At 54.1% G+C, this 18141-nt stretch overlaps 1 protein-coding gene across 7 annotated transcripts in view; it reads right to left on the minus strand.

Moving 5' to 3' along the window:
• Window positions 1-16893, minus strand: part of MLXIPL (MLX interacting protein like) — a 32078-nt gene extending 15185 nt beyond the window's left edge. For 2 of the 7 annotated variants that reach the window (XM_058709897.1, XM_058709896.1), the window contains exon 1: window positions 3513-3865. In XM_058709897.1, coding sequence (XP_058565880.1) covers window positions 3513-3805 — 293 coding nt within the window. In that variant the 5' untranslated portion in view covers window positions 3806-3865. Of the gene's footprint in view, window positions 1-3512; window positions 3874-16763 lie in introns of those variants that run through there. The other 5 variants (XM_058709900.1, XM_058709898.1, XM_058709902.1 and 2 more) reach the window with 4 other exon arrangements.
• Window positions 16894-18141: the final 1248 nt, after the last annotated feature.

Consider the following 18141-nt stretch of genomic DNA (forward strand, 5'->3'; position numbering starts at 1 on the left):
CTCTCCCAGGTCCCTGCTCCAGGCTGAGCTGCTCGTTAACCTACCACCAGAACTAAAACCAGGCCGAAACCTGTTTGTCAGCTCCTTCCTCAGGACAATAATACCACGGCCTCATGGGCATCCTTTTCTTAGGCTGGCTAGGGAGGGTTCTCAGAGTCATTTCTTACAGAGGGAAACTGAGTGCCTGGGAGGGAAAGGGACATGCCTAAGGTCACATGGTGGAGACTGATTCAGGCCCTGTGGCCTTTTCTCCACCAGTCTCACTGGCCCTCTTCGGCCTCCTCCTTCAGTAAGGTGTGCCTGGGTGAGGAGAGAATCTCTTCACTACCGGTGGCTTCCAAGCAGCCAGCCATTGCCTTTTCCTGGCCCTTCTGGCGTCTGCCCACTCCAGAATCCCAGGATGGCAATCTGGACCGAGCTGGATGGGGTGCACCCCTTCTTAGGGGCGTGTGCAAAACAACAGCCATCAGGCCCCAAAGGAAGGCAGCTGGGATGGTGGAGTGGTGGGCAGTGGGGAGGCAGCACCCTTACCCCAGCCCTCACCCTGACCCTAATCCTAGCAGTCAATGAAATCCACTCTCGCAATGACTCTCCAGGTCAAGATGTGCTAGGCACAGGCCAATCTGCTACCGCTAAGGATCTGACCTAGGAGGTCAAGATGCTCAGAGTCTAGACCCCCACTGATCCCTCCCTTCTCCCTCCCTCCTCGTGGTCCACAAGCCAGGGCTGTATACGAGTCCCCTCTGGCCCATCTCCTCCAACCCTTGCTCACATGGAAGGCTGAGGCCTGGGGGACACCAGGCCTGCCTTCTCCCAAGGCTTCTCCCTCATCGTGGGGGTGATGGGTGGGTGGGTGGCAATGTGACTCCTACAGCCCCTGAAGCGCATGGGTCACCAGGTCTCCTCTCCTCTCTGGTCTCCAAGCTCCTGTGTTTGTTTTGGGGTATGGAGTGGGAAGAGCTGCCACCCCAGGGTACCACAGGCCTCATTACCCAAATAGAGTACATAGCCCATGCCTGCTGGCTGGCCCTCTCCCTCCTAAGTTAGATAAACACCATCTGTCTCGTAGGGAGACTTGGGTGGGGTGCACTGATACCTCCTGGGCCAGCTTCTTTGGCACCTGGGGGGACTCCTGAGTTTGTTGCTTCTGCCTGTATCCCAGCAACCTCCCCACCCACTCTGATCACCCAGTGTCCCACGCCCAGCCTGCCTCCCCTCCCTCCCTGTCCTTGCCGAGGTTCTGGGGTTTGTGGCCAGGCAGGGCTCAGGGAGATGAGACAGTGACAACATACAAGCCCAGAAGGAAAGGATTTGGTCTGTGCTGGGCTTGTTGGCTGGGAGGGGAGGAGAGGGGCTCAGCCCAGAGGAAAAAGCCCATGACCAGGGCTCAAAGGCTTCTTCTGACCAATAGAAAATCTGGGAATCTCAGGGATGGGTGGGAGGAAACCTAGAACTCTTAGTTCAGCACCGCTCCCCCTTCATGAGTCCAAGCTCCCTTATAGGAACTCCCTGAGAGTCTCTCTGACAGGGTCCTGCCTCGGGTCTACATGCCCGGGGCCATTCTTTCCACAGCTAGCCAGCTCTGGCCACAAACAAGTGTTTTCTTGGAACTTCCAGACCCTGTCTCCCTGGGGCTTCCACCCACAGAACCACGGAATATGCACCTCCTCCTAGGAGAGAAGTCCTTCCTCTGCCCACAATGCCCTGCTGAGGATGAAAGCTGGCCAGGCACCCACAGGCTGTCCTCTGGGCCAAGCACCTCGGGACCCCTTGCCTTGCTGTCCCTTGCCATCCAGTCACTCTCTCGGGGCATCTTGGCTTCTCTAGTCCACTCCTCTCCGGGGGACCCCTATAATTAGGGGTATTCAAGGGCTAAAACACTGTCCCAGTTTGAGCCTCAGATTTTTTTCTCTACCAAACAGGGGAAGCCAAAGGCTCCTGTAGTACTGAGTCACCTCCATCCATGGCTCTTAGGCCCCCACAGAGACGAAATATGCTGGGTATTTAGGGGAAAAGAACAGCCCTCTCCTCCCCAGCTGCCCTGGGTCACATCAGATTCTAGTCCAGCCTCTTAGTGGGAGCAGTTTTTGGAGTGTGCTCTGCTCCTGATCTTGCCCCCTCCCCTGAACCTCCTCTTTTGGTCACCCATGGTCTGTGGGGTGTAGTATGAAGGAGGACGCTGAAGTTGGGAGCAGGTGAGAAACGTGGGGGGTCGGGGGGGGAGGCTGGGAGAACCTGGGGGGTGCCCACATCCGGTGTACCAGGACCTTAGATGCTCTGTCCCAGTCTGTCCCGTGATGTCCCAGGAGGCGGGGGAAGGGAAGAAAGGGACGGGAATTTGAACTTTCCACATCGGTCCGGAGCCCTGGACGATCAGGTTGCAACATGACCTGGGCCCGGGGCCAGAGCATATGGGCCAAGGTTACACCGCCTGCAGCCAATGGGGTCGTGGCTGGGCTGCCGCGATTGGGGGTGGGCAACACCCCCGCAATCCCCACCCCAGCTCCAGCTCCAGATCAGAGAGCCTCAAGGGCCGTTCTGTATCCCGCGGTTCTCAGAAGGGGAGGAGGCGCCTCTGAGGAAGAGGAATATTTGCACAGAGAAAAGATCAAGGCTGGCCGATCCCCCTTTCACCTCTACAGTTTTCGGTTGATAATTTATCCTGGCCCCTCAGCTCCTGGGAACTTTGCTCCAGGGCACCGGGCCAGACCTCGGGTTCGCGCCCTCTCCAGGGACGCAGGCAGGCGTGGAAGCCCGGGCCAGGCGCGGTCCGCGAGCTCTGCGACGCGCATAGCAGGGGTCCCAGGCAGCGTTAGGCGCTCAGCCTCGCGCTGCGACCCGGGTAGGCGAACCCAGGCCTCCCGGGGAACCAGCAGCACCCCCTGCCGGGCGCCCGCTGGGAAACTCTGCCAGCTGGGCCCGCCGGAGCACCCTTCTCCCGCCACCCTCGACCTAACAGGTCAAGAACAAGTGTCCCGGCAATTGGGAAGTACAGGGTGGACAAGAGACTGGGTTTCAAAAGTGTTGGCTATGAATCGGGACAATCATGGGCGTGAGGAGTTTCGCCAGGGTGCAGGAATGGAGTGGGTCTGGGCCCGGGTACTGGGGAGGGAGCGGAGGGCCGAGGTGGTCTGGTGGAGTGGCCCCCAGAGTGGAGGGTGGGAATGGCTTAGGGTCCTGGGAGCTCGAGGGATGCCCTGGAATTTCTTCGGGGGCAGAGGAGTCAGGATGGGGAGAGGGGCCTTGGTGGGTCGAGGTGGAGGTCGAGGTGGAGGACAGGACGTCCGCACCCTGGGGAGGGAGTGAAAGTGGTGAGCCATGGGAATCTGGAGGCAGGGCCGGGGCCCCCCGGAGGCAGGCTCGGGGTTGGGGGAGAAGGGTGTCCAGGATGTGGTCGGACTCTCCGAGAGCAGCCAGGGACCAAAGTTTGGGGCCGGGTGGGGTGTCCGGGGCCCCAGCGCGTGGTGCCGCCACGGAGGGCCGAGGCTGCCAGGCCCCGGAGCCGCCCTCACCTGTAGGCCAGGCTCATGCACTCGAAGAGGCGGGTGAGTGTGGGGTCGATGCTGCGCGGCCCGAAGTCGGCGGGCCCCATGGGCCCCTCCTGGTCGCGCCGCCGGGTCAGCGAGTCGCTGTGCGGCGACGACACCATGAAGTGACCGCTGTGGATGACTTGCGAGCGGAGCAGCCCGCCCGCGCTGCGCCGGTTACTCGGGTCCTCCGAATCTGTGTCTGAGTCCGAGTCTTGGCTGGGGACGACCCGCGGGCAGGACAAACCGGCGGCCAGACCCGCCAACGCCCGGGCCATGGCTTTCGTCGCCGCCGCCTCGCCGGGGCCCCGTGGAGCAGCTGGCGCGGCCAGTGTGGCCAGATTGGCCTCATTAACATAACCCCGCCCCTCCGCAGCCATAGGTCGTTCCGGGGGGGGCGGGGCCTTGGGGACAGCGCGCGGGAGCAGGCGGGACTGGGTTTAATTAGCATTATCAATATGCACACTAAAAATAAATAAATTAGCATAATCAATACGCTAAGCGAGAGCGCGGGCGGAGCTACTGCGGGTCTGGAGTTTGGAAGAGGAAGAGGTCCCTATTTCCTCTCCTGCCCCTCCTTACGCGGTTCCCCTATGTCACCCAAAAGGGGTCTCAAGAAGAGTTGACGAGTAGAGCACCAGGTTGGCGCAGTCGGTTGAACAACCTATTCTTGATCTCCGCTCAGCTCATGATCTTGGCTTGGGTCATGATCTCATGGTTCAGGGAGTTCAAGCCCCAGGTCGGGCTCTGCACTGACAGTGCGGAGCCTGCTAGGAATTCTCTCTCCCTCTCTCTGTCTGCTCCTACCCCACTCGTGTTTGTGCGCGCACTCTCTCTCTCAAGAAAGAAAGAAAAAGAAAGAAAGAAAAAAGTTTGACTGTTAATCATTCACACCTGAGCCAGAAAGTGCCTCAGTGCCTGGGATTCCTTGCTTCCAGTGCCCTCCTGTGAAGTCCCTCAGCTAACTACACCCCTTCCTCCCTGCCCTCTCTGGTGTCCAGGCTCACATTCACCCTCTCTCAGTCCTGCACACAGCTGGAAGCACGCACCTGTCAGAGTCTTGTGTGGCCTGGCCCACAGGAAGGTCCCAGCACCCCCCAGTTGCCATTATGATCATCACTACACCTGCACAGAGACCCCGAGGTTTACATGAGTGTGAATCCATGAGTGGTGACAGGTGATGACTGGCAAGGTGGAGCCTTGGTCACCTTCCCCTGGACATCCCCCAGGCAAGCCATCTGCTCTGGAGCTTTGGGTCCTCCCTCTCACTGGCCCTGGGGTCCAGTTCACGTTCCTGTTTCTGAAGTCTCTCCTCTCACCCTGAGAACTGGGCTGTTTGGTCTAGAGCACTCACACTGTCACCTAGCTGGCATCTTTAACAATCCTCAGAGGTGGGATTCTTGCCCCACTTCAGCGCATGTCACCAGCGTCCACAGGAGTGGAAACACCCGAATATCTACACAGGGCCCGAAACGGAACCTGGTCTAGAATTCCAGACTTCCCATCCAGGGTTATCTCTGGTGGGAGAGGGGAGGGCTAGAGGCCAAAGCTAACCTCCCTTGGTTTTGTGGACAGTGTGGCCTATGTGTAGTCACAGGAGAGAAAGCGGGGGCTGGAAGCTTGGAGAAGGTTCTCTCAGAGTGTTTTCTTCCCTCCCCTGGTAGGGTCACACAGCTCCCAAAATCAAATGGCAGTGCCTCGAGGGCCCCTGTGATCACCTGAGATGCTGAAATGATTGCCCAAGGCTGCTCACAGTCCTGTCTCTCCACCCACTCACCCCATGTTCCTTGGCCAGGTACCCTCTGTCCCTGCCAAACAGTCACTTCTGAGTCCCTGGAGCCCCAAGTGCTGCTCTCTGCAGGGGTGCATTCTCTCTGCTCATCTGATGGCCAAATTCTGGGGCCTCAGGTACCCACCTCAGCCTGCCTCCTCTGGAGAGAGAGCCATTCCTAAGTGGTCCTTTTGGGATCCTTGGCACGGAGACCGACAGGGTCACTACCTATTCTTTATGTGCCTGTCTGGCTCTGCCCCTGGCCTATGGGCCCTGAGATAGGACTGTTCCTCGGGTGTCTGAACCCCCACACTGAGCATGCAGGGGCTTGGGAATGCTTGGAGAAGGGCATGACACTAAGAGGACATGGCGGCCACTTTGGGGAGCAGGGGTGGGAAGCAGGGCCACTTCTCTGTTGGAGCCTCCTAGTTTCAAGGACCCCGCTTTAGGCAGAGGTCTGAATTGATCCTTGCTGCTAATTCCATGAATGCCCCTGGGCAAATCTCTGTCTTACTGGGGCTCTGTCTCAGTCTCTCGCTCTGTCTCTGTCAACTCAGGAAGTGGAATTCAGAGCTTTCTTAGGATTCTGTAACTGTTAACACCTTGGGTTCTAAGTCTGTCCTATCAGCATCCCACCTCACCCCACCACGCTCCCGCTGGCCTCCCGTCCCCAGGAGAAAATCTCAGAATGGCCTCCTGTGGTTCGAGAGACTTTCTCATGAGTTGAGACTCAGTAGGGTGAATTATCTGTCTCACCCCATTACCCTCTCTTTCCCCAGCCATCAGCTGGCCCTCTGCACCCTGTTCTTGCCCTCCTCGGGGCCTGATAATACCTTTGGAGGGCTAAGGACTGAAAAAGACAATCCCTCTCTGTGTAATTCAAGACAGAACAACAGTACATTGTACAATAAACACAAGGAAGTTCATAAGTTCCAATTTCTTCCACGAGGACATCTTCAATTGGAAAAAAAAATCCATTACTAAATTTTTTTTTCAAAAAAAAAAAGAAAGAAAGAAAGAAAGAAAAAGAAAAAAGAAAACGTTTCAATACTCCAAGCTTGCTGAGGCCTGGAATGCATGCTTCATCTGCCTTGTCCAGCCTCCCCCAATCATCATTCCTAACCATACTGAAGTAGGTAATATTACCTCCATTTTACAGTTGAAGAAACAGGTCAGGGAGTGAGGCACTTGCTCAAGGTCCTGCCGTGAGAAAGGGCAGAGCCAGGTCTGACTCTGAAGTCCAGCCTCCTTCACTTATGAGGCTGCCACTTGTCTCCTCTTAAATATGATTCTAGCCACGGTCAACTGGAGAAGTCAAACCAGCTGGTGGCACGGGGGCCCTGGCATGCCTGGGCTTCGGCACAGCTGGTTCAGGGTGCCCTTGCCCGGATGACAGTGCAGGCTTGTGCGAGCTGGCCTGGGCTCACCCTTCTCCTCCCTTTCCCATCTGGCCCCCGTTACCCACAGCCCCGGGCTTATAGCCTCTCTCTACAGCCAAGTCTCGTTCACAGGCCACGGAGGTGCAGGACCGGGTGTGAAACCCTGGCTGTCCCTGCCGTCCTGCTTGACATCACACCCGCCCTGTGTCCCAGCCTTCGCTCTCAGGATCCCCTCCTTTCCCTCCTCGTCTGGAAAGCTCACCCAAACTAGAAGTGCCGCCTCCACCTCCAACATCTCCCCGGAGTTCCCACAACCCTTGTTCCAATACAACTTTTAACTGCGTTCTGCTCTGCGTTCCCAGTGAGGGGTGCACATCTCCGTATCCCACTAGATGGCGCACTGCCTGAAAGCGAGAATCCCATCCTCTCCATAGACCATTTTGCTCCAAGTGCGAACGGGGCAGATGGGTTTTTGTTGAATGAATTGAGTTTATACTGTATCTGTCCACGACGTGTGTTCTATCTATCCATCCATCTACACACACACGCACAGACACACACAGATGACACTTGCTAAGCGTGTATTATGTGCCTATCCTAGGGCTAGTATTTCACTTTTGCGAAAGCTAAAAAATACAGAGGGGCACTTGGGTGGCTCCGTCAGCATCTGATTCTCGGTTTCCGCTCAGGTCACGATCTCACGGTTTCGAGCCCCGTGTCTGGCTCTGCACTGGCAGTGTGGAGCCTGCTTGGGATTCTCTCTCCCTCTCTCTCTGCCCCTCCCCTGCTGGCGCTGTCCCGATCTCTCTCAAAATAAATAAGCTTAAAAAATACAGAAATGCAAAGATTTGGCCCTTGTAATATCCATAGCGACGGAAAGTAGATTAGCAGCTGCTGGGGGTTGGGAATAGTTGGGTGTGGACAATTAGAATAACTACTAATGGGTATTGGGTTTCACCTTGGGGATGGTGAAAATGTTCTAGAATGAGATAGTTGGGGATAGTTGTGCAGCTTTGTGAATACGCTGAATGACACTGAAAAAGGGGGAATTTTATAGTAAGTGTATTCTATCTCAGTAAAATCAGGCATACAAATCACTTTTGTATATCGTTCCATTTCCTGGTAGTCCTCTCTCCACTGTGCACGTGTGTGGATGTGTTACATTTTACCGAGGGGAAACTGAGGCTCTGGGAGGTGATTCAGAGTACTGTTGTGAGAGTGAACCATAAATGGCTAATGTTGGTGGCGCCTAACCTAGCCCGTCTGTAGAATGTTCATGACCGCTCCGTGATTTTCAACTCCTCTTGTAGACAAAGGAACAGGCTTTGCCGAAGGTCAAAAGGTACAAGGAGAGCTGAGATTCACATGCAGGCAATCTGATGCCAGCCTGCCCCCAAGAACCTGCATTCTCAAATTAGGAGGACGAGCGATCGCTCGGGAGGACGTGGTACCAGCAGAATTTCATCCATGCCGCTGCCAGGGTAGCTTGGCCCAATCACTTCAGAAAACTATTTGTCAGTACCTACTAGGCTGAACATCCACCTCCCTTATAACCCAGCAACTCCACAGAAACGGGTGTGTATGTGCAACAAATACATATACACGACTATTCACTCAGCATTATTCCTATAATGCAGCCAAGCGCTGCCTCCTCACACTACAGAATATTAACACAGTAACGGGAATGAACACCGTATAACCAAATGCAACCATATGGGTACATCTCACCGACAATATGGTGAACAAAAGAAGCCTGACACAGGAGGGTATGTGCTGTAAGACTTCATTTATATAAGGCTCCAAAACAAGCTAATCTGTGGTTTTGGAGTCAGGGTAGTGTTTAGCTTTGAGGTGAGAGAAGGGATCAAGAAGGGGCTTCCTGGAATGCTGCTAACATTTTGTCTCAGTATCTGGGTTCAGGTTACATGGGTGCATTTGCTGGAAATACTCATCAAGCTGGATACTTACGATGTGTGTACTCTAACATAGGTATGTTAGATTTAAAAGGTTTTTTTTTTTTTAACGTTTATTTTGAGAGAGAAGTGGGGAAGGGGCAGAAAGAGAGAGAGGGAGGCACAGAATCCGAAGCAGGCTCCAGGCTCTGAGCTGTCAACACAGAGCCCAATACGGGGCTGGAACTCATGGACCACGGGGTCATGACCTGAGCCGGAGTCGGACACTTAACTTAACACTGACTGAGCCACCCAGGCACTCTGATTTAAAAGTTTTTGAAAAGAGAGCCACCTGAGCGGCTCAGTCAATAGGGTGCCGAACTTCGGCTTAGGTCATGATCTCAAGGTTCGTCAGTTCAAGCCCCACATTGGGCTTGCTGCTGTCAGCGCACACCCTGCTTCAGATCTACTGTCTCCCTCTCTGTCTACCCCTACCCCTCCCCTGCTCACGTTCTCTCTCTCTCTCTCAAAAATTGATAGTAAAAAAAAGCTTTTGAAAAGAGAAACCAAGTTTGCGCGCGCGCACACACACACACACACACACACACACACACACAATCAGCCACTCCACCCCGAGTCACCTTGGATGCTCTTACCTGAAGCCTCCCTCAGCTGGAGGTGAATTGGGCATTTAGGTGGGGGGAGGAGGGAGGTGGCACATCAGGCCAGAAGAGGATTTGGGGGCACCATTGAGTGAGTTGAAGAAGCAGGGGATGCAGGAGTGGACAAGAATGAGAAAGAGGAGTCTTAGCTGTGTCTCTAACTGGCAGCAAAACGGGAAGACACTTTCCCCTGTTGGAGTCTCAGTTTCTGCATCTGTGAAATGGGGGACCAAATCATGAAGGAAAAGTCGATAAATGTGACTACATTAAAGGGAGCAAGTTGGACCAGATTAGTTTTCACATCAGAAGCACCCAAGTGTTCTACCAAAAAATATAGGTCTCAACCCAAAGGGAGTGAAAAAAGTCACTTCCCTTTGCAAGAAGCACGTCTCACGTTTCTAGACTTTCTGCTTCTATATTTATATTTAGGGATACTATAAGTGTATTGTTTATACATTTTTAAATTATGAAAATACCAAATAAAAATAAATTCTATGTAGACTGCCCCTGGTCCCACTGAGGAGCCCTGCTCTTTGTGCTCTGAGATTGTGAGAAGGGAGGAGGAAAGGCAGAGGAGGAAGAACAACAGAGTAGAGATGGAGTGAGCACCCAGCTACTTCCCCTCATCTATTCAACTGTATCTATCTGCACATCTAGTCATTTACCTATCCATCCATGCATCCATCCATCCATGCATCCATCCATCCATCCATCCATGCAACCATCCATGCAACCATCCATCCATCCATCCATCCATCCATCCATCCATCCATCTATCCATCCATCCATCCATCCATCCCAATCTGCCCACTTATCTGTCCATTCATCACCTCTCAACCCATCCATTCATCTCTTCTTGCATCCATCTATTTATCCATTCATATCTTCCCAATCTGTCCATCTGTCCATTTTCCTTCCATTTATACATCCACCTAAACTTCCATCTCCTCATCCCTTTCTCCACCCAAATACCCCTTCAGCTGCCCATCCAGCACATGTATTAACTGCCTCCTTGTATCAGGCCCTTAGTTAAGCCCAGGGTAGTGGGGCGTGGAGAGGGCAGAGATTTGAACCCAAGGCTGACACCATGTCTGGCAGTTTGCAATAGGTTCCTGCCCCAGGCTGGGCTGCGCTGCGGTGTGGGGTGTGGAGAGCCCAGGAGAGGAAAACAAGCAACTGGAGAAAGACCAGCAGACATGGTGGGAGCTAGGATCCAGAGCTTGTCCCAGACTGAGGTAGGACAGGAAAAGGAGGAGAGTGGCTTGGAAGGTCAGCCTGGGCTTCCCCAGATGGTCCTAGAAAAACCAGCCCAGGCCCCTGGGATCTGGGGGAACATGCAGTGAGGCTAGTTTCAGGCCCAGCCCACTTCAATCCCTCTCCGTCTTCTTCCCTCCTCTTCTTCTGTGCCCCCTTTCTTCCCATCATCCAACTTCCCAAGGCCAGGGCCTTGGTCCATCCATCTGTAATTCCAAAGCCTGCCCAAAGTTTAGCCAACAAAACCACCAGTCTCTGCCTGGCCATTGGCAGGAACCACAGAACTTTTAGAATCTTCTATTGTCCCTTGAGGAACCTAGATGAACAGGGCTTATGATTACTTGTCATCTGTGAGAGAACAGGCTCAGAGAAGTTAACTTACTTGCTTGAGGTCACAGAACAAGTAATTTAAGGCTCTAATTCCTCACCTGTACTTTTTTACTAGCATGGTTAAAATAGTAGTGAGGAGAGGGGATCCGTTTCCATAGGGCCCTGGGGTGCAGCCCATGGTGAGGCTGGGGGTGTGGGTAGGTGGTGTGCAGGGATAGCTGGGAAGGAAGAAAACAGTGGCATCACCAGTGGGGTTATCTGTCTGGAAACTTCCCCTTCTCCAACACTTTGGCTGCTTCGTGGGCAGTCTTAAAACCCCACTCCAGGCCAGGAAGAGGCAGAAATGATGTGGGTGGGGCAAAACATCTTTTCTCTACTCTGCTGTAAACAGGTAACGTGGGATTATATTTTTGGATGACCATTTGGCAAAATCTGTTACACCGAAAACATTTATACTCTTTGGCTCATCAAGTTCAACTAACAGAAATCTATAAAAACATCTATAAACATCTATAAAACATCTATAAAAATGTTTCCCTGGGGCACCTGGCTAGCTCAGTTGGTGGAGCTTGTGACTCTTGAGGTTGTGAATTCAGGCCCCACGTTACTTAAAATAAAGATTATTTAAAAATAAAACCTTTAAAAAAATAAAAATAAAACTTTAAAAATCAAAGTAAAAATTGGGGCTCCTGGGTGGCTCAGTCAGTTAAGCGTCCAACTTTGGCTCAGGTCATGATCTCATGGTTTGTGAGTTCGAGCCCCACATCAGGCTGTCTGCTGTCAGCACAGAGCCCTCTTTGGATCCTCTGACCCCCTCTCTCTGCCCCTCCCCGTCTGGTGCTCTCTCTCTCTGTCTCTCAAAAATAAACATTTGAAAAAATAAAAATAAAAATGTGTCCCTAATGTACAAAGATGTACAAGGATGTTCCTCACAGCACTGTTTATAATTCTGACAAACAGGAGAATGGTTGAATAAATTTTGACAGATCTCTATAGTGGAAAACCATGTAGCTGTTAACAACTTTGTCTATAAAATGGGGATAAACAGAGTACCCACCTCTCACACTTTTTATGAGGATTAAGTGAATCAATACCTTCAAAGTGCTCAGTTGGTAAAGACGTGCTATCATTATCATAAGTATAGAAATAGTAAAAGGTAGCTAAGGTGCAATGCTGATGTTAGAAGAAAGTTGCAAAAACAATGTGTGAAGTGTGATCTCACTCAAGTAGAAAGAAATAATGGTGAACATTCATATATGGAAAGAGGAGAAAAGTCTGGACACACAGCCAACAAACTATGGCATTATGATGGTCTTTATGGGATATGAGAAAAAGACATTCATTCACTTGTAAATTTCCATAAATGCTAAAATTGTATAAGGCCTGTGTATTACTTTTGAAACCACAAAAAAAATCCTTCAGTAAAGTAAAGAAAATAAGAGGAGATAGGGCAGTAGATGATGGCTGCTTTCTTCTTGAGGACCCCAAAGTCCACAGATCAAAGATGTCCAAACAAAGGAAAGGGTCCCTGATTGGCTGACCAGAACCTGGGGAAGGGAAAGGTTCAGCCTTCTGCCCCATCTTGTCTGAACGCTCCTTCTCAATCCACAGAGCCCAAGGGCGCCATGGGGGACATTTTCTCTTTAGGGCACAGAGCCCAGTAGGTTGGCTCATCAGGTACCTGTGAGTCATCTCAGGCAAACCATTCACCCTCTCTGGGATTCAGCTGCCCTCCCTGTGGCACGGGAAGCAGTGTAGCCTGTAGGTAGGTTGTGACCAGCCAGGGTGGAGAATGTGCTATACGGCAGTGCAGTGTCACAGCAGTGGAGGGATGGGGGGGTCAGCCAGGAGATGAGGTTTTGCCAAGAAGGGCCATCCTACCAAGAGTCTGTCAGTTTGCAAAAATGTCACTGGCCACCATTTACCAGTAGACAGTTTTTACTCATGACACCTCTGACACCAAATGCATGATGTCTTTTCCAACACCACTTCTCCAATTCCCTGACACTGGCTGAGAGTCCTACAATTCAGTTCCCTTCTGACACTATCTCCCGGGAGTTAGCCTCCAACCCCACAAGTTAAGGGGTCAGTCCCGTTAAGACCGTCTCCATTTCAGACACCAACCACAAGTCTGGGTTAACACTTGCACTTCTGACCGACCAGCTATAAATCAGGGGAATCTCAGCATGCCTTGTTCAGGTTTTTCCAATTTGCTAGAAAGGCTCACAGAACTCAGGAAAGCACTTTGCTTACATTTTACCATTTTATCGTAAAGGATACAACCCAGGAAAGCCAAATGTGGAAGACAGGCACGGGGCAAGATATGGAGGGCGGGGAGCACATGGGGTTTCCATGCCCTCTCCAGGTGCACCACCCTCCCAGCACCTCGATGTGTTCACCAACCCCTTCATTGAGGAGTTTTTAATGGAAATTCATTAGGCAGGCATGATTTTGGTTATTGGCGAGCGAACTCAGTCTCCAGCCCCATTCCCCTCCTGAGAGATGGGGGGGTGGGGCTGAAAGTTCCAACTCTCTAATCCCACCTTGATCTCCCTGGTGACCAACTTCCATCCTGAAACTATTAGGGGCCACCAGCCACCAGGCATCTCATTAGCATACAAAAGACACTCATAGCTCTGGAGATTCCAAGGGTTTTAGGAGCTGTGTGCCAGAAACACAGGAGAAGGACTAAACATACACTGCTCAGGACTCACATCTGCTACTTGGAAGTTTGGCACATGCAAATTGGAATAAGATGTAGAAATCATCAAGGGCAACGGGCTCATGTGACTTGGAGGGGCTCCTTTGGAGCAGCGGCTTGCGTCAGGCTACCCGGTGCATGTCACGTTAGTGACCGAGCCAGGTCTCCTGCCTCCCAGCTCCGACCCCTCCACGCTGAACTTCTGGAGTTCCAGAAGTAGAACAGGTAACACTGTGTTAGTCTACCCATTCTACAGATGAGAAAACAGAGGGCTGGAGAGCAGGTGCGCCTTGCAGTACAGTCTCCTTCTTTGTACCTGTGGCATTTCTGGCCACCCCAGTGTGCCAGGGTGGGTCTGTGCCTGGTTGTTCAGAGTCAGCTCCAAGAGAGTAGAATGGGGAGTGCCTTGGAGGGGAGGGGATTATCATCAAGGCTAGAGCCCCCCTGGTCCCACAGACCCCTCAGCATCCAGGTCAGATGATGCCCCTGCCATCCAGGGCTCCCTGGCACAGAGGCATGGGGGCAGGGTGTGGACTGTGGTGCTCAAATTTGCCCGTGTGTGTGACCCTGGGCTCCTCTCTGAGGGTGCTCCATACAAGGAAAGAGTGGTATCATGGGCTTTGAGCACTGGTTTCTCACTTTAAAATGGGTGTGAAGGGGGTGCCTGGGTAGCTCAGTTGGTTAAGTGTCCGACTCTTGATCTTGGCTTAGGTAAAGATCTTATAGGTTCATGAGTTTGAGTCCTACATAGGACTCTGCCCTGATAGCACAGAGCTTGCTTGGGATTCTCTCTCCCTTTCTCTCTGCCCCTCCTCCACTCATGCTCTCTGTCTCTCGATCTCAAAAACAAGTAAATAAACATTTAAAATGGGTGTGGGAAATTGATGTTAAATTCACCTTACGGGGTTGTTGGCAGAATCAAATGAAATATGTAAGAGCCAGTGGTAGGCACACGAGTGTGGATTTCCTTTCTCCTTCCCTCTTTTCCTCTCCCACCCCTGTCTTTCCTTTTTTCTTTCCTTCCTAACCAATATCTCTGAGTACGGTGTTAGAGAAAGAACCAGATGCTATGGGACAGGCCATGGGGGGACAGCCTCCACCAGGGGACTTGAGGATGGAAAACGACTTCTCAAATCAGCCGTGGGAAGGGACAGTCAGGTCTGCCCTGCCCAGAATCCCCGGGCCTCCCACTGCTAAGGAGCTCAGGGAGTCACATGGGCCCCATGAGGGTGTTGGGTCCCTGGACTGACACAGAAAGGGGTCCTAGGGAGGCATACCTCTCATCCAGAGTCACGTGGCTGATGGGGCTGTGTGGGACAAGAGCTGACGTGACTCCCAGAGCTACCCAGCACTAGGGAGACCTGGGGATTCTGGTCAGGATGGAGCAGACTGTCACAGGCCGGCTTACATGCCAGCCAGCCTGCCCCCACATCTCAGAGCCAGCTGGAGGGATGCGTCACCTATTTATCAGTGCCAGACCCTGCCCTGGGAATGTTTGGTTTCCTTCTGCCCTGTTGGGGACCCCCTACACAAGATCAGCTTAGCCCACCTCTAAGAGAAAAGGCAAATGTGAGCTGCCTTGCTCCTGAAGCTCAAGGGCAGGAAAGTCCAGCGGGGAGGTGGGGAGCGGGGTGCAGACCATGTGGACACCCACGAGCATCCACGAGTACACCCCCTGATGTGTGCTGCTCTCCGGATGCAACACAGACGCTTGCCCACAGCTGCTCTCGACGGTGTCAGCATCAGTGTCAACGGATGCACAGGGTGAGGCCCAGAAGGTGACAGGGAACGAGGCAGAGGTAACAGTGGGAGCAGAAATCAGGGCTTTGGAATCAAGTGTGGCTTGTTTTGAAGCCCAGCCCTGTCATTTCCAGGCTGTGTGACCTTGAGCTGGTGCTTTGACTTCTCTGTTTCCTCATCTATAAAGTGGGCACGATATCCTTTCCCTCTCAGGTTATCAGGAAGAAGGAAACAGTGACAGGAAAACCCCTGCACGGTGCCTGGCACGTAGTAGGTGTCCAGCAAATTTCAGTCCCTCCTTCCCCCTTCCGAGAGACCCTGGGCCTGAGGGAGCCCCCCTTTCCTTCCTCCCCTGCCTCACATCTGAGCCCAAACCCCTTTGTCAGCCCTGAACAGGGAGTGAGAATTGTGCTGATGAAGGGCTCTCTCAGCCCAGTCTCCACCTGCCTTTGCCCCTCACAGAGCCAGCAGCAGAGTCAAGGGCAGCCTCAGAGGGAGGCTCCAGGTACGGCTTCTGCCCAAAGGGAAGAAGTGGGCTCTGGGGCAGGTGTAGTCCACAGGAGCCTCAAGAGCACAGCCCCTCTCCCTCCGTCCCACCCTGCAGTTCCTCAAAGCCCATTGTGCCCTCTACCTCAGTTTACAAACATCACCTCCACCAGTGCTACTCACACACAGGCCGGACGATTTCATTGACAACATTCCAAGAACCCAGGTGCGTCCCTGGCCCTGGCCCCCTCACCTGGGCCCACGTTGAGTCCTGATCCCACCCTGAGCCCTGAGCGCGATTCCAAACTGAGCCCTGGCCTGGGGTAGATCGTGTCCTTCCTGGGTGCACCCAGAAGGATGGCCCTCTCGAGAGGGAGGATCCTGGTTGCCACAGCACAGAGCTCCTCAGAGGGAATCCTCCCCCTCCTCCAGGAGCTAGCCCTGCCCTGGGGCTAAGGAGCTGAGCCTTCCTGCCCGTGTTCCCAGGCCTGAGATCCCCAGGCCCCAGTTGTCCTCCCCCTGGATCTGCCGGTCTGGGCAGGAGATGGGCAGGCCACGTAAAGAAACAGAAAGAAACTCACCTGGACAAGATGGAGGCCTGGGCCAGGTCCCTGGCCCCACCCAACACCTGATCCAGCTGACCCTGGGACATCATCCTCTTTGTGAAGGACCACAAGGACCTTGCTTGGAGTGGGCCTCCCTGTCCTCCAAAGCATCCTGGTGTCCCATTTAATCCTATCCCTATCTCCCCTCCAGCGTCCCAGGAACAAGCCTCCCCGTGTCACAGAGGGAGAGCCAGGCCCAGAGAAAGGAAGTAATGGACCCAAGGTCACACAGCCAGACACAGACAAGAACTCAAAGCTCCTAAACCCAACCCAGGCCTGACCCTGGCTTCTTTGCCCACCAGGGTAACCTCAGGAGACACGGAGGTGGGGGTAGGGTGGCTGGGAGGCCGAAGGGAGCCCTGGCCTTCCTGGGCCAGACCAGAGGGAGTGCCCTTTGCCATTTCTCTAGCCCCTACCTGTTGGCTAGAAGTTTGGTGGCCATGAATCCACGTGGCTTCCCTGCCCCACGGTAACATCTGGCTTCTCCCTGCCCAGCCAGGGGGAGCTCTGAGTCCTTGCTGCTGTGATCCTAGGGCCCACCTGGAACCGACTTCTCTCCTGGCACCCACACCTGTCTTGGGCAGAGGGTGTAACAGAGAAGGCCCTCCCTCCTGCTTCCCTGGCCCCACAGTCACCTCTATGGAGAGTCCCCAGAGCACCGTTCAATCCTTCCCCAGCTGGTGGGAGCCCAGGAGGCTGTGGGAACCCGTGTGCACTTCACCCTCTGCTCCTGGAAGAACAGGCAGGATGAATTCTCAGCTTCTTGATCCTAAGCCCTCTCTGGGGTCTGAGCTTGCCTCCTTCTCCTGGCAGCTGAGCCAGGGCAAGTACACAAGAGTATTGACCCCACCAGCCCAGCAGAGCTGAACCGGTGGCCCTCCCCCATTGAACAGGTGCGGGGACTGAGGTCCAGCCTAGGGGAGGATCTGACTCCCCTTGGGCTATGCACCTGCACCCACCTGATCTCCTCCACACCCCTCACCTGGATTCCGAGCGATCTGCGGGTAGGGTGGGCCACGCCCGCAGGGTCTCCTCCTCGCGCTGCGTCTGGGAAGCGGGAGCCTTAGGGGCGCACGCGGGATGCTCCGAAGCCGCCGCCGACAGCAGCCGCCGCCGACAGCAGCCGCCGCGTCTTCTCTGCGCCGGCGGCAGAGGGCTCTGTGCGCTACGCCCTGCGCCCGGCTTTTAGCAGCGGGTGTGGACGCGGGCACTGCTCGGCCCCCGCCCGTTCGGGGTGTCCTTTGCCCCTTGTTCCGGTGCCTCCTTCTCTCCTTAGCACGTGGGTGGCAGCCGCTCACCCGTCTGGCGGCCTGTGGCACAGCCGTGGGCCCGGGCCACGGGCCCAGGCGCCTGCCAATCCCCGTCTGGGACCGACTCGTGCCCGCTCACCTTTAACCCCCCTCTCCTGGAGGGCTTGGTGCCAGGCTCCCAAACCGCTGGCTGGGTTTGAGAAGGAGGAGCCACAGGTATGGGACCATGGCCCAGGTGGACAGAGGCAGAGCCTGGGACGCTGCAGTCACCTCCCTGAGCCCCAGCCCCTCTGGGAACCTCATCCTGGCTCCTGAATTCCCTGTCTCTGTTGAGCTCCCATCTGGCTCACCGAACCCCCTTCATTCCCGCCCCTGGTTCTACCGGCCTTATCCTGAGTCCACTGGGCTTCTAAGCCCACTCACCCACTTCCTCACCTGGACCTCACCAAGCCCCCCCACCCCTTCCCTGGGCTCTCTTCTCCTCCCTGAGCAGCCTGCCCCCTACTCTCTCTCTCTCTCTCTCTCTCTCTCTCTCTCTCTCTCT

The sequence above is a fragment of the Neofelis nebulosa genome, chromosome 18 (assembly GCF_028018385.1).
Source record: "Neofelis nebulosa isolate mNeoNeb1 chromosome 18, mNeoNeb1.pri, whole genome shotgun sequence".
Taxonomy (NCBI): domain Eukaryota; kingdom Metazoa; phylum Chordata; class Mammalia; order Carnivora; family Felidae; genus Neofelis; species Neofelis nebulosa.